Source organism: Triturus cristatus, chromosome 5_1, assembly GCF_964204655.1.
Source record: "Triturus cristatus chromosome 5_1, aTriCri1.1, whole genome shotgun sequence".
Lineage (NCBI taxonomy): Eukaryota > Metazoa > Chordata > Amphibia > Caudata > Salamandridae > Triturus > Triturus cristatus.
Genome location: NC_140587.1, coordinates 564471973 through 564488584, shown reverse-complemented (window position 1 = coordinate 564488584; position 16612 = coordinate 564471973). Strand labels below are relative to the sequence as shown.

Below are 16612 nucleotides of genomic sequence, written 5' to 3'. Positions count from 1 at the left end.
GCAGTCTTGTGGCTGGGGTATGGTTGGCGTGGCAGAAAGCCCCTTTCGTAACCACGAAAGGGGCGAAAGGAAGACGGGGCACATGTGGCCACTGAGAGGCCCAAGGACTTAGCCGTAGCCCGTGAGTCCTTAAAGTGCTCCAGTGCCATGTTTGCCTTGTCTCTGAAGAGACGGGTGCCATCATAGGGTGTGTTCATGAGAGAGGTTTGGACATCCCTTGAAAAGCCAAAAGCCCTCAACCAGGAGTGCCGTCCAACAGCCACTGTCGTTGATATCGTTCTGCCCAGCGAGTCGGTCGTGTCAAGACCACAACGAATGGCAAACTTTGCCATAGCTCTCCCATCAGATACTGCTTAGGAGAAGATGGCCCATGCCTCCTCCAGGGCCTGTGGCAGCACTTGCACAACTGTTTCCCACAGGGAGTGGGAGTTACGGCCCAATAGGCATGCTGTGCTCACTGATCGCAATGCAAGGATGGCAGAAGAAAATATTTTCTTACTCCAACTGACCAGCCTTTTGGATTCCCTGTCTGGGGGTGTGGAAGGGAACATACCGTGGGAGGTGGCAGCTTGGACTACCAAGCTCTCAGGGGTAGGGTGGTTGGTGAAGAAATTTGGTTCACCCAGTGCAGGGAGATGGCGGCGGTCGATTGTCCTACTCACAGGAGGCCCTGTGCGGAGCTTGAACCAGGTTCCCAGTAAGACATCAGTCAAGGCCTTGTTGAAGAGCAGCAAAGGTTGCGAGGAGGAGACACCTGGCTGCAGGACCTCTGTCAAGATATTCATTTTGACTGCCACAGAAGGGAGCTGAAGGTTCAGGAACTCAGCTGTCCTTCACACCACCATAGCGTATGATGCCTTCTCCTCGGTAGCCACGGTAGGGGGGGGGGAAAGCAGACCAGAATCTGAAGAGGTATCCAGTCTGCTGATCTCACCTAATTCCTCGTACCAATCCATGTCTTGATACGGCTGGTCTTGTAAAGGGTCAAACGACCCCCTCCCAATCTTCTTACATTCCTAGACCTTCAGAATAAGGCTGAAGAATCGACCAAGGAACCCAGAGTTCCGCTGGTGCTGATCCGGCTCTGGGTCATCGGAATACATGGAAAAGCACTTGGATGGATCACCTCGTTCCTCACCGGAAGAACCCAGAGAGTCCGCCTCCCACCATTCAAGTCCGAGGCCACCGAAGTCATCTGTGGCGTACCACAAGGTTCCTCTCTCAGCCCCACCCTCTTCAACGTATACATGAGCCCCCTCGCGACCATCGCCCGCCAACACAACCTCAACATCATCTCTTACGCGGATGACACTCAACTGATCCTTTCCCTCACCAAGGACCCCAGCACCGCCAAATCTAACCTACACGAAGGAATGAAAGAAGTTGCTGAATGGATGAAACTCAGCCGTCTGAAACTGAACTCAGATAAAACAGAAGTCCTCATCCTAGGTACATCCCCCTCTGCATGGGACGACTCTTGGTGGCCGGAAGCCCTTGGAAAAGCACCCATCCCGACAGACCACGCACGGAATCTAGGCGTTATCCTGGATTCTTCACTTTCAATGAACAGACAAGTCAGCGCCGTATCCTCATCCTGCTTCAACATTCTTCGCATGCTCAAAAAAACATTCCGCTGGATCCCCACCGAAACCAGGAAAACAGTCACCCATGCTCTGGTCACGAGCCGACTGGACTACGGAAACACCCTCTACGCAGGCACTACCGCTAAACTCCAAAAGAAACTCCAACGAATCCAAAACGCCTCAGCCAGAATCATATTAGACATCCCACGCAACGAACACATCTCTGGTCACCTGAAAGACCTCCACTGGCTACCCGTCAATAAGAGAATCACTTTCCGACTGCTAACCCACGCACACAAATCACTCTACGACATCGGACCAGAATGCCTCAACTCAAGACTGTCCTTCTACACCCCCTCCCGCCAGCTACGCTCCTCCAGCCAAGCCCTCGCCACTGTACCTCGCATCAACAAGACCACAATGGGAGGTAGATCCTTCTCTTACCTGGCTGCTAAAACATGGAACTCACTCCCCACCCACCTTCGCCTTACCCAGAACCACCTAGCTTTCAGAAAGCAACTTAAAACGTGGATATTTGACAAGTAATCCTCCTCCCCCCCCTTAGCGCCTGAGACCCTCTGGGTATGTAGTGCGCTATATAAATTCTCTGACTTGACTTGACTCATCGGGGATGAGAATGGCCAGCAACATCGGAAGTCTGTTGGGTCCAGGGAAGGTTGCAATGGTACGACCAGTGTCGGTCTGAATCCATAGCCGGATCCATGAGGAGGTCATTAATGTCAGTCCTGCGATGCGGGACCCGATGGAGCCCCCTCTGAGACTCCAGGGCCCGGAGTCACACCGGTAGGGTCAGGCTGCCCAAATATGGAGGCATCATACATTTTTTTGAGTTGAGTGCGGGTTGCTCTGGCTCCGGAGAAAGTGGAGAAACATGGAGCTGACCCAGGCACAGGTTCAGAGGAACAAGACGTAGAACGCAGACACTCCTCCGTTGCATCTTCTGATGGACAGAGAGAATGTTTTTTGTGCTTCTTATCTGATCGGCGAATTTGAGTGGGAGAAAGAAAACGTAGTACTCCCGGATCGAAGACCATACCTTCCACTCATCTGGGACCGTGAACAAGACGTTCGAGGAGACCGAAGTGGTTCCGAGTGCCAAGTTGCAAGTAGCTTTAGGGACCGCTCCCTCATAGCATTCGGGGCCATGGCCCGGCAGTAGGAGCACGACTGAGTCACGCTCCAGGTATCAGAGACAAACCAGGTGTGGGTCTATCACCGACATGGTGCAGTGAGAGGCGCCGCACGGCTTGAACCCAGAAGTCTTCTTGGACAAACCTACACACCAAAAAAGGGGTGGTCAAAATGTTGAAAAAAGCCTGACAAAAAGTGACAGAGGGTAGCTCTCTTCATGGATCTGCGTTGGCTGGAGCAAAAAAAAAAAAAAAAAAACGGACATCCGCATGCCAGGGTGGTGCCTATATAGGGAATGTGGATGTCAGGCAACATAGATGACGTCACGCAGAGCTGACCAACGCCACCTACTGGAGCGCAGGGGTATTGCTCGAAAAAAAAACTTTCAGATTCAGTCAGGCGCCTGGGAAATTCAAAGTTATAGAATCTGGGGGTAGATATCTATCAGATCCTGAGGTACTTCCGATGCTTTACATGTATATGGATGTGGAAGTGTGCATCGAGGAGATCTAGTGGCATCATGTAATCTTCCAAGTTTAGTAGTCGTAAAATCTCCTGCAAAGACAGTATTCTAAAAGGCTTTTTCTTTATGCATTTTTTTCCAAAAGTCTCAGATCCATAGCTTGTCTCCATTTCCCAGACTTTTTCTTGATGAGGAAGAAGTTGGAGTAGAAGCCTTTGTTCTGAAGTGCGAGCGGAACATTCTCTATTGCACTCTTGGCGGCAAGCAACAGAATTTCCTTTTTTAAACAGAGCTAGATGTTGACGAGACCTCTTGAAAGGAGGGTGTCTGAGGCTTTTGAAAAAATTCTAGGGTCTGCCCATGCTGTATTACATCTATCACCCACTGGTCTGAAGAGAGGATCTTCAAGTGATTGTAAAGGTCTTTGTTCACATGCTGCTGTTGAGAGACTGAGGTGACTAGCACCTGCAAAGTTTCACCGATGCCTGGAGGCCTCGCTGCTGTTTCCCCCCAGCCGGAGTTCGTCTACGAACAGGCCGTTATGAGTAGGTCGGTGCTGGAGTCGTTCTATCTGTTTGCATTTTGTGGACGAAAGCCCTGCTGAAACTGGGGATAGGGTTGGTATCTAGAAGTTTGGTACGGAGCTCTGTGCAAAAATTGGCCTCTTCCACTGCCTCCCAGAAAGGACTGAAAACAAAGCTGTTGAGATGTTCCTAAAGAATGTGCTTTATGAGTTTCTGCCTTAATAGACTGGAGAGCATCATCGACATGCTTTTCAAAAAGATTTTCTCCATCAAAAGCCAATATCTTGGCTTGCACTTCAGAACTAAAGGCAGTGGCCTTCATCCATCCCTGCTGCTGCAAAACTACAGCACATACGATCGGTCTGAAAGTGTTCAAGGACACATACATTGCTATATCTATTTTTTCAGATTTCTCTTCCCTTTCTGTAATATCTTTTTAGCTTCCTTTTTTTAATATCCTCCCGCAGAAATTCTAGGACGGCTGCCATATCTGACCACACCTGCCTGTCATACCTTCCTTAAATAGCCAACGGGTTAGATGCTCTGATGGATGTCGCTACCATCGCTAAAAACCACTTAACAATGTTATCCAGATGTTGCCCTTCATTGTCTGGCAGCACCAAACACTGGGGAGGAGTATTTCTGGACCTTCATTGGGCCGCCAGCATCACCACTGAATCTGGACGTGGATTGCCTATCAAACATGTAGGCAACTTTTCTGGCGCTTTAAAGGTTTATCTAGGCGAACAATGACTGCTGCGAAAGTAAGTTTTAATCCTTCTTCCCAAATGTGATCAACATTGGGAATTGATTTAACATATTTTCTAGCTAAATCTTTGAAGTCGTAAAGAAAGAAATTGGTTTCCTTCACTGGCAAAGGCAGGTCACCTAGAAGCCCATTCCAAGAGTTCATGAAAGCCTCTTATGTCCTCTGGATGAGATTTAGCATATGGCGGTGTGGGAAATGCAGACAGAGGGGCAACAACCATCCCACTCCTGACCGGAACCTGATTCATCCGGAGTAATCTTTCCTTCTTCCTGTTGGTCGTCCGCATCAGTTTCAATATAATTATCGCGGATAGCAATCGGAGACAAAACTCTTCTCTATTTTTGTGCTTGCAAACCCAACTGTCTTTTAGGAAGTGATGCAAGACTGAGAGGGAACCTCTTGTAATAGTCATGTAATACGTACCACAAATCTGTTACAAACTAAATGGGCACAGGAACAGTATCCTATAACGACGTGAGGCATATTGCTGCATTCTTGAAAGGAGACATCTCCTTCAATTAAAGTTGAACGGTCTTTTACAGGTTCGTTATTATCAGTATTTCAGCATTTGACATGAAGTTATGTGGGGCTATAAGCTGGCCAAAATGGTTCTTCATCACCAGAGTCTTCCAACTCCAGGAGATATACAGGAGGCAGTGGTGACACCTTACTTGGAGATGTCTGATCCGGGTGAGGCGACTTGCATTGTTGTCGACTATTTCCTCATCGACACATCACTTGTCGACAATTTGACCATTGAAGGCGGATCCATCTACAAACAATTTTTCCGCAATGAGGATTCCTAACAGCAGTTACAGGCACTGAAGTAGAAGACATTTTACTAGAGGGCAGTGATCCAGAAATTCCATTACTCACTGATTTTTCTGTCTCAGATTCTCTGCTGTGCGACTTTATTTTCTTTGCTGCCCCTTCATATGAGGTTGAGCCCTAATTTTTATGCTTTCTCCCTGGTGAAGACAGACTCTGCCCCTCATCTTCAGAATTATGGCTACCATGTGTCTTTCTTTTGAAGCCATATAAGTAGCCTGGGTTTTCAGTCTCTCAGAGTTTTAGCAGAAAAAGTTCTGCAATTCTTACATTCCTCTGGTTTATGGTGAGTGTGTAGGCAATACAGATTTTCCTTATGGAGGTCCTCAGAAAATAATCTTTATTTCCCACAGGATTTACAAGATCTTAAAAGGAAAATGCTACTTACCAGTATACATCTGTTCTTGGCATGTAAAGCTGCATACTACTGCATAGATCGCCATCTGGTGTTGGGCTCGGATGCTTGCACCTTGTTGTCTTGGAAGAAGTCTTTTGTAGTCACAAGATAGGTGACTCCTCCCTTGGGTGATAGTGCGCATGGGCATCAACTCCATCCTCAGATTGTTTTTCGCCATGAAGGGAAATGATGGAGATAGTAAGAATTAGAAGAGATGTCCATGTGAATGTATCTAATTAAGGTAATACTGGAACAGATACAGGTTCCGGGGAGGCAGGTGGGCGTATGAATCTCTGCAGCTCTACATGCCAAGAACAGATGCATACTGATAAGTAGCATTTTCCCTTTGAGGCATGTGAGCTGCAGAATTCATACTACTGCATAGACTGTATAGCAGTGGCCACCTGTATCCGTTGCAGTGGATTGAAAAGTGTCTTAAGAACAGCTTGGCCTACAGAAGCCTGTTGCTTTGCCTGCACATCAACACAATAGTGTTTGGTGAAGGTGTGTGTTGTAGACCATGTTGCGGCCTTACAGATGTCATCTAAGGGAATGTTGCCTAAGAATGCCATGGAAGCCCTTAGTTTGCGTGTTGATTGCGCTCTAGGGGGAATTGTTAATGTGCGTTTAGCCTTTTCGGTAGCATATCTGAATGCATTTGACTATCCACCTAGCAATCCCAGCTTTGGAGATACGGTGTCCTTTATGAGGTGGTGAGAAAGCTACGAATAATTGGTTTGCCTTTCTAAAAGGCTTAGTCCTGTCAATATAATAAAGTAGAGCTCTTTTGACGTCAAGTTTGTGAAGAGCTCTCTGCTACAGAGTACGGGTTTTGAAAAAATACTGGTAACTCTATGGATTGGTTAAGATGAAAAGCAGAGATTACTTTGGGAAAGAATTTTGGATTTGTTGTAAGAACCACCTTGTTCCGATGTATTTGTAAGAAGGTTTCCTTTATGGTTAAAGCCTGGATCTCACTTACTCTCCCGAAAGAGGTTATTACAACTAGGAAAGCTACTTCCCATGTAAGGAACTGCAGTTCACATTTGTGTAGAGGTTCAAATGGGGGACCCATGAGCCTGGTAAAGACAATGTTTAGATTCCACACCGGAGAGGGTGGCAGTCTGGGAGGAATTATTCTTTTAAGGCATTCCATAAAGGCTTTGATTGCAGGTACTCGCTCTACAAAGTGACAGGTCTTGTCTGTTTTGTAACTACGCAGCAAGACCAGCTAGATGTAATCTTATGGATGAATATGCCAGATTACATCTTTGTAAATGCAGCAAATAGCAAATGATGTTCTGGATTGACGCATCCAATGGATCGGGTATATTATTAATGCAGTAAATGACAAATATTTTCTATTTAGCTGGATAACAGGCTCTAGTAGTAGGGCGCCTGGCTTCTTTGATGTTCATACAGTCTGGTGGAAGATTAAGGTAACCAATCTCTAGGACTTCAGGAGCCAGATCGCCAGATTCAGCTGACCTCGATCGGGGTGGCTTATCTCTCCATGGTTCTGTGTTAGAAGGTTCGGGGAGAGACACAGTTTTTGGTGTGGAACCCCTGAGAGTTCGAGAAGTGTGGTGAACCATGGTTGCCATGCCCATATGGGAGCAACTAGGATCATCTTGAGAGACTGTTGCCTGAGCTTGCGTATTACTAGGGGAATGAGTAGGAGTGGCAGAAAAGCGTACGCAAATCTGCCTGACCAGTTCATATCGCATTGCCCTTGGACGACTGGTGTGGAAACCTGGCAGCGAAGGTTGGGCATGTTGTGTTTTCTTGTGTGGCGAACAGATCTATGTCTGGGTGGCCCCACATTTGAAAAAATGGTTGAAGAACCTGTGGGTGAAGTTCCCGTTTGTGAATTTGCTGTGTCTGACGACTGAACAGATCTGCAATCTGATTGTGTACTCCTGGAAGATATTCTGCTAGGAGATATATGTTTTGTGGACTGGCCCATCTCCATATGTTTTGCACTAGTTGAGAAAGCTGCAAAGAGTGTGTTCCTCCTTGTTTCTGTATGTAATACATTGCTATTTTAATCAAGGGTAGGGAAATAGAAGAAGCTGTGATCCATTCGGCTTCCAGCTAGTTATTGATAATCAAGGGGAATGGATCACTTGTACCTGGCACCAGGGTTCGAGTAGTTGTTTCCGATATTTGGTAAAAAACCCTCATTCACGTAAGGCAGTTCTTGGGCGGTATATCTTGATTCTTCGCCTTAATATTAAATACGTGACAGCATCATCATAGGGGTTTTCCCATGCTTCCTCCGTCCCGGAGGCAACCACTGGGTGTTCCAGTAGTGATCAGGGAAAAAAATAAAATAAAAAAGTGAGAAGTGCTCAAGTGGTGTGACTAGTTATGTTAAAAAATTCCTCATGTTACCTGTATTCTATTTTTATTCCATTAGGTGCAGGGGAAAAAATTGTAAAAAACAGCTAGTTGCAGAAAGGACGTTTTAGGAATCCGCTGCAGTTTTAGTCTGAGTGGTCGGTCGACATGTTTCAGCCCCTAGTTTGCCCTTGTGGGTCAGGGGGCTTTCTTCAGGACCTCAGGTGGAAGTGAAGTGTGAGAGATATGGATGGTATCCAAAATCAGGTTGTGAGTTCAAATACTACTCGTATTAACTTCATAAAGGATAATACCTTCGAGGTTCCAGTTTAGAACTCCGTGAGGGCAAACACTGACGCGGTTTTCGAGCAGGAAAACAGCGTCAGCACAAGTCGTGGCTGCAACGGAACCGCGTATTATCGCAATCCTGTTTGCCCTCACGGAGTTCTAAACTGGAACCTCGAAGGTATTATCCTTTATGAAGTTCATACGAGTAGTATTTGAACTCACAACCTGATTTTGGATACCATCCATATCTCCCACACTTCACTTCCACCTGAGGTCCTGAAGAAAGCCCCCTGACTCACAAGGGCAAACTAGGGGCTGAAACATGTCGACCGACCACTCAGACTAAAACTGCAGCGGATTCCTAAAAAATGCAATTCTTATGAGCTGCATAAACACTCAAGCTGGAAGGGAGTGATGGGGTTGAAATCTCGTGATTAGGGTTTGTATACTGGCTATTCTGGCTGGATTGGGGTATGCCAGAGCTTTGGAAGTGTTTATTGTGGCCCCTAGATACTGATGTAGATAGGAGGGCTGTAGGTGGGACTTGATGTGGTTTATGGCGAACCCCAAACTGTGTAGCAGCTTAATTGTTTGGTAGGTGTGCTGTACACACTGACTGGCTGATAAAAGCCAAGTCACGCAGTCGTCCAGGTACGGAAACACGTGAATGTGTTTTCTTCGTAAGTGCGCGGCTACTACCGCCAGACACTTTGTGAAGACCCTGGGTGCTGTTGTTACTCCAAATGGGAGGACCTTGAAATGATAGTGTTGGCCGTCCACTGTGAGCCTTAGATATTTCCTGTGAGCAGGGTGTATGGGAATATGGAAGTAGGCGTCCTTGAAATCTAATGTGGCAAGGAAGTCGCCTTGCTGAAGCAGTGGAAGGACTTGCTGAAGAGTGATCATGTGAAAGTGATCTGACTGAATGTAGAAATTGAGGGGTCTGAGGCCCAGTATTGGTCTGAGAGTACCGTCCCTTTTGGGGATTAGAAAGTACAGTGAGTACACCCCTGTTCCCTGATGCTATAGGGGAACTGGTTCCATTGCGTGCTTTTGAAGCATGGAGAGAACCTCTTGTTTGAGAAGCGTTAGATGTTCCATGGACATGGGACGCTGTTTGGGCAGTATGTTGGGGGGAGTAGCAATAAGTTCCAGGCAGTAACCAAACTGGATAATTTGTCTTACCCACCTGTCTGTGGTGATGGAATTCCACACAGGTAGGAACTGTGGTGGTCTTCCCCCGACTGGAGTGGAATGGTCAGGGGGAAGTCACTGTTATGTGGAGGAGGAGTTGCGGGTATTAGAACCACGCCCTCTCCCTCTGTTGTTGTTGGCTCTGTAACTCCCTCTAAAGTAATCTCTGTTAGGAGAGGTCTGGGTGGGGCTTTTATAAGTGGGAGAGGTAGTGTCTGTGCCAATGGTTTTGGAGGCGCCCCTATAAAAGTAGCGACAAAAAGGACCTCTACCAGTTGTTGCTTGTAGAGCCCCCATGGATTTGGCTATCTGTGTCCTTTTTCATCTTTTCTAAAGATGTGTCCACAGTGGGCCCAAACAAGTGTTTCTCATCTAAGGGTTGACTAAGGATGGTAGACTGCACCTCTTGTCACGCATGTCTACGTAATAACAGACTTGTATTTATTGTGCGGGATGCTGTATCTGCTAAATCCAGAGCACATTTTTTGTTGAGGTATTGGTAATTAACTTTCTCTCTTGTATAAGATCATTTGCTTTGATCTTATGCTCGTCTGGAAGGTGTTTTCAAGCTCATCATAGTGATCCCTGTCGTACCTTGCTAGTAAGACTTGTGAATTGGCAATGCGCCAAAGGTTTGCTGCCTGAGACACAACTCTTTTCCCTGATGCGTCCAGTAACATAGATCCTTTGTCTGGTAGAGGGGCCTCACCTGTAGTTTGGGAATTTGCCCATTTGTGGGCATTTGTTACTACCAAAGAATCCAGAAGGAGTTTACCATTAATATAAGCTGAATCACTTGGAGCTGGCTTGTATTTTTTCTCAATTCTAGGATTAAGAACCCTAGCCTTAACAGGGTCTTTAAAAATGCCAAGGTCATGTTTAATCATCCCTTTGATCATAGGGAGAGTGTTTGTTGTCTTTTGAGGCGAATGTCTCAAGTAAAAAGTGCTCCTCTAGAGGGTCTGAATGTAGTTGGACCCCATGGTATTGTGCAGCTCCATTTATTAGTTGCGCAAACCCTATACTATCATCTGGAGGAGACGGTCTGGAGAGATATGAACCTGGCTCGGGTACATCTGGTACATCACAATTGTCCCAAATGTCCTGAGGTGGGATACTGTGGGTGTCATCATCAGTATCTGTATTATGTGGTGAGTGTATGTCATCATCACCCCCTACATCTTCATCCTCCTCTTGTGGTGAAAAAGCATGCACTGGAGAGTGTGCTGGAGAAGGTATAGTGTTGAGGCTGTGGAAGTGGAGAGAAAGGCCTCATAGGTGAGGTGGATGAGTCTGTTTTGTTGGAGGGTATCTCCGGTGTTTCTGAGGTGTCCAATTTCCTCTTTTTAGGTAGTATAGAGGAGATATGTCCAGTAATGGGGTCAATATGGAGTGTTTTTTGCCTAGGATCCGGTGGATCTGGATGGAAAAGTTCTTTTGATCTGCTGTCTTTTTTCGGCGCCAAGGACTTTGGCTCAGAGTGGTGTTTTGGCCTGTCTTCTTTAGCTTTAGGAGGTGTTTTTGTCTCCTTTTGCCTAGGTGGAGTTTTCGACCCTAAAGGTTTAGTTTGTTTTTTCAGATCCGAAAGCTTCGATTGAGTTTGTTTCGGTGCCGAAGAGTCCACTACCTTGGGTTTCGGTGCTGAAGATTCTGGTGTCGACAGGACCTTGGGTTTATGCTTTGGTGCCAACAATGGTTTTTCGGCACCATGTTGTGGCTGGCTCAATCCCAAGCTGCCTGAAGGCTTTGGATGCTTCGGAGCCGGGCCCAGAGGCGGGGCTTCTGAAGTTGTGTCTCGGTGCCGACCCAAACCCGAAGGTGAAGGTGTTACCGGAGCCTTTTGTTTTTTAGGGGCAGGGGCGTCGACGTCAGTACTCGCGCTCCGTTGACCTGGGCTAATCATCCGGTCTTCTGATCCCGATTCCAGGACTGCCCTGCCACCCCTATTGATTTGCCATCGGAGTTACTCCGTGGCCATGATTAGTGAGGACTCAGTAGAGTGGCTGGACCGGAAGCCATGTTGAGTGCTATCGAGTAGATTGTTAAAGTCCAAGTAATCATTTAATTCTTTGTTTAGGTCTTTCTCCAAAATCTTAGCCGCCAGAGGCAGGCAAGAGATGGGACGGTAGCTAGTGACGTCATTGGAGTGGAGGGAGGGTTTCTTTAGGATACGTCTCATGCACACCTTCTTCCAAAGTAACGGGAAGTCCCCAGACATAATGATAGTGTTTAACAGCGGGTCAAGCTAATTTGATTTGAGACACCGTGAAGAATGTCTGGGGGGCACAGACCATCTGGGGAGCTAGACTTGATGGTCAATAGAAGGTTATTTACAGAATCCACGGTGATTGGTGGAAAACTGATCAAATGATTGGTAATTGCCGTCTCTTCCTCCAATATATGGAATGATGAAGTTAGGGGGGCGGAGCTTGTCCCCTCATGTTCCCTGTAAATGGTTTGGATATTCAATTGGAAAAAGGAGGCCATTTTATCACATAGTGTTTGATCAGGGGTAAACTGATTTCCCTGTCGGAGCTTAGATAGCGCAGAGACAGTCTTAAAGAGCTCTTTGGTAGAGTTCTTTGCCATCTCTATTTTACTAGTGTAAAATTCCTTTTTGGCCCCAATGATAGCAGTTTTATATTCTGTTAGAGCCTGGTTATAGTTGTTTTAACCTCTATTCTATAATGTACCCTCCAAATGCATTCTAAGCGTCTACATTTGGATTTTGAAATTTTTACCTCTGCGGTGTACCAGGGGGCGGAAGTTTTGTGCCTTCATTGGTTGACCGATCTTATAGGAGCCAATTGGTCTATAGCGGGTCTAATCCAGTTGTCATAGCTTACTGCATCCAAGTTGGAATCACAGCCTAACCTTGGTACATTGTCACCCAGAAGTTTAGTTAGGGCGTCGGAACGAATATTCCGCCCGGACTGAACAGTATTTCTTCAATACTGAAGTAACAAAGTGAGTGCATCATTATCAACTTTTCCACATAACAAGCATTGTCAATTGCTGCTTTCACTTTATTCTCATATAATAAGATACTGATGAAACAGCATGATACGTATGACCAGAGGGTTTGCCCCTCAGGCAAACTGCAATATAACTTCTTACAACTCATATACTGCAATATTTTACCCTTGTGTAGCTGTCTTATTCTCTCTGGGGAAAAAAGTAGAACAATTCCCGACACGCCATGTCGAGCAAGCAACTACATCCTTTCACTCACTATGCAGACAGAACCGAATAAGCCACTTCTCCCACTTGCTTGAATCTGTAACTGGATAAAGAAGGTGCTAGATCTTTTTGATTTTGCCGATTGTTGAAACATGTTGACCGTATTGTGGAACCACGTGCCTGTTGGATTTTAAACTTGTAACTGACTGCTGATGTAGCAAACTAAATTGTTGGTTCTGTGTAATCACTGATTCAAGTACATACAGTAAAATTTTTGCATGTACCACACATCCCCTCAGGATATGTTGATCCTTTAACTCAGTGAGGTAAAATTCAACCACTGGCTTGTTGTTTATGGCAAATAAGTATAATGTAGACAAGCGGCACAACAGCTTTCAAGTTCTTTTGTAAAAGGAAACCACGATAACCAGTGGTACACATCGTTCTGCATACAAATATGACTTTCATTAACAAAATCTATGGTGGCCCACTGATGAGATACAGGAGGAGAGGGTGGCAATACTGAACTGCCCAACTACATGTTCTAAGGGATTTGAATATCTCATTATAGGATACATAAATGTAAGACAAACTACCTTGAAAATTCAATAGGTATCATCTATTTTACTAACATTCTAATTCAGCCAGTGTTGTACCTATGTTCTGACTTTAATAAAAAGATCTCTGCAGTGGGTGCCTTAACTCCCCTACACTCTATGCTGTCCCACCAGTGGGCACACATAGCTGACGGATACAGCTGGTTAGATAGCAGAATGGGTTAATGGCTCCTTCTGCAGGAAGCTGTGAACAAGCTGGAGGCCTTGAGCCACCCGTCGTACTTGCCTCTATCCCTCTTGCTTTCTTGTGCTTTCCAAATGCTTACACGCACCTCTCACTAACTAGAACAACCTATATCCCCTCTATAGCTACCTCCCACCCTACCATCTCCTGCACCTCCATCTCCTATAGCTCCCTGCGCTTACATGTCCTCTTTGGCTTTCATGTCTGGCTATTACACCCATACTCATTGATCTATGTCCAGACATCTCCTTTCCTTACCTCCATCCAAAGTCTGTGCGCTCAACACATATACGCCCACACCTGTAGAACCTGCTTCTCATTCCCCAAAGGTCCTCTGAGCTTTCATGCGCCCCATATTTTTTACTATATATTACATGTTAGCCATTATTGTGGGACAAGGGAGAAAGAGAAGCTTGCAAGGCTGCTTCCCTTGCTGTACCTGAAGAAAAAGCATGCACTGCTGTTTCTCATAAATATAGTACTTACTCTGCTGAAGAATATAGTACTTACTCAAGGCTGAAGAAAAGTTACATGATACAAAAGCAAACACGACTTTGGCTATGTCCATGCTTGCTCTTGTTTCTTACATCCCTCTACAAATACCTCCTTTGAGTTACAAGGAAAGAAGTACTCGCAATAAACAGTTTATGCAACAAGATGAACATCTTTCCCACAAGTGAACAACTTACCTTCTTGATGATGTCTCTTGGCGAATGATAACTCCCCTTCATGTTGTGCATGGAATCTTTGAATGCACCTTCGAACCAAATCCTCCCAGCGGGGTTTCATTGATGCCCTCATGGAACTCGTGTCCAGAGAAGTGATTTTACCTAGGTTATCAAATGCAGGTAGTTTAAGACGGGTCATCTCTTGTTTTCTTAGGCTATGTCTATTATTGCAGTGTATTGTATTCCAACCTACCTTGCAGATCCTGGCGTGTGGTAAAGTTCTCAGTAGACGGTAAAGGTCTCTCCTTCATTGGAACTCGTCTGGCCACACAAATCAAGCAGGACTGCAAATCTGAAACAATTTACAATGCTCAACAGTTCACAAGTATTCTGTAAAACTGAGACTCACAAGTAGTCCTGGCATGGTGTGCTTTCTCTTTGTATTCAAGAGTGGGTGACCGGTATAATAAGCATTTTGATATAGATCTGTACCATGGTAAAATATTTTGATATTCTTTACAAGTGATTTGGGGGAAGGGGTGACTAAGCTTTGGGTTCATGTTCTGAGGAGTGATCAGTTGTTATCCTGAGATGGCAGGAATTCAGAGGCTTCTGCTGCACAGATGCATGTATGTAATTAATTTCCGGAGTGACAACATTACATTACTACAAAGTCATCAGTCAGCTGCTTACAATGACAAGAGAAGGTTTTTTTCTTATGTGAGGCACTATAAGTAATGCATATTCGTTGCAGAAATGCACACATTCCTATCATTAACAAGGTGGGTTAACTAAATCTTTCCACTGCAATAAAATAACATGAACATTATTTCAATATAAAAACAAATTAAGTCTAAGTGTTTTTAAGTGCCAGTTAAGCATATGGATCTCTACACATTCCTGCACCCAAAACGTAGAATTGAATTCTCAAGTCGCAATGTTGACCTTGTGATAAACCTCTCATTTTTGGTGAGGGTAGTGTGGGTGTAGTTCACATCATGTTGGATCTTCCTCAGCCCTTAGCGATAATGTGTTGCATCCCCTTCGAACAAAATTAGAACAGACCGCGGTCTCTAAATCAGCATTCATAATATAATATAAAACCATGACAAAACCCAAAGCATTTATATCACATATCCCTACTTACCTGATTTGATTAGTGTAACCCTTAAGTATACCAATGAAAATACTGTCAGCCTCATGGTTATTGTAGTAGTTAGTAATCGTCCGAACTATTTTATGCCAAGACATATAACTATCTCTGCATACCTCAGAAAAATGTCGGGCCTGCAGCTGGGATAATGGCGCTCTGGCATGTCTCCTCTGGCAATCAGTCTCTATCTGCCCCTCCCAAATTCACAGGTTTCTTCATGTCTTTCTCGCCAGTGATTCTCTATGGAGAGGGGAAGCTACGGCGCAGCTCCTTATATCTGCACTTCAGAACACGAACAAGGAGTCCTTTAGATACACGCTCAAAAAGCAAGCAACTGTAACCAATTCTACTTCCTTCCAAGTTTGTGTTCTGCAAAGGTAGGTTCACTTTGCATGGGGGTAGAAAGATTGGTGGAACCCAGCGTAGGTGGCAGGGGGAAGTAACTGGTCATGGTAGAGGGATCACTTCAAAACTACCTGGTGGTACAGTGGATGAATGTCTACTTTGAGATCACCCTCCTGCGGTAATACCAAAGCAGGGATCTAGTAAGGAGGGGTACAATTTGATGGGAGATGCACACAAAATTGACTCGTATGAAGCTTACCTTCGCCTTCCTCCTTGATGGACTTCGGTTGAGAAACAGCAAAGCATTGCATAGTTTCATACTTCTGATGTGTTTCCTGGTTGTCATGACCTTCTTCAGACTCCGAGAACGGCTTCACCAGCATGCGACAGTTAAAAGTATGACTGTTCCGCCGAGGAGGCTCATTGACCCAGGGTCCGCCATTCACTGAGCAGCATAAATAGAAAAGATTTAAGTTATGAATGCATCAGCACAAAACATTAGCTGTGACTAGACAAAAACTGTGCTTAATTTTGCAAGAAGCTGTAAAAACATATATATTATCGAGGAGAACTAACTTGAGTGGGTATCCCGGATTATTATGAAATAGTGGAAGTATTGCTTTTAAGCCTCAGGCGCTCAATGCACCTGATTAATGCATGGAAATCCCACATGTCTCACCAAGATTCTAAGTTGTCCAGCATCAAGTTAAAGTAGCTCTTCTAATCCTGTGTTTCTTAGCATTCCAGCATATGGAACTGAGCAATTCCTTTTAGTACGCCAACACTACAAGTAACAACAAGCATTGGCAAAGTCAACAGGTCTCTTTTTTTTTTTTTTTTAAAAGATGCTTGCTGAGCTATTGGGTACGCCCAATGCTGGGTTTTTATTGAGAAAAAAAAACCCATCTAAAATGATGGCCATCTTGC

At 45.2% G+C, this 16612-nt stretch overlaps 1 protein-coding gene across 8 annotated transcripts in view; it reads right to left on the bottom strand.

Moving 5' to 3' along the window:
• The window catches only part of NCOA2 (nuclear receptor coactivator 2), a 1201189-nt gene that overhangs the window by 427325 nt on the left and 757252 nt on the right, over positions 1 to 16612 (bottom strand). For all 8 annotated transcript variants that reach the window (XM_085605462.1, XM_085605466.1, XM_085605468.1 and 5 more), the window contains 3 exons: positions 15945 to 16130; positions 14441 to 14539; positions 14209 to 14349 (listed from right to left, as the gene is read on the bottom strand). In XM_085605462.1, coding sequence (XP_085461588.1) covers positions 14209 to 14349; positions 14441 to 14539; positions 15945 to 16130 — 426 coding nt within the window. The remainder of the gene's footprint in view (positions 1 to 14208; positions 14350 to 14440; positions 14540 to 15944; positions 16131 to 16612) is intronic.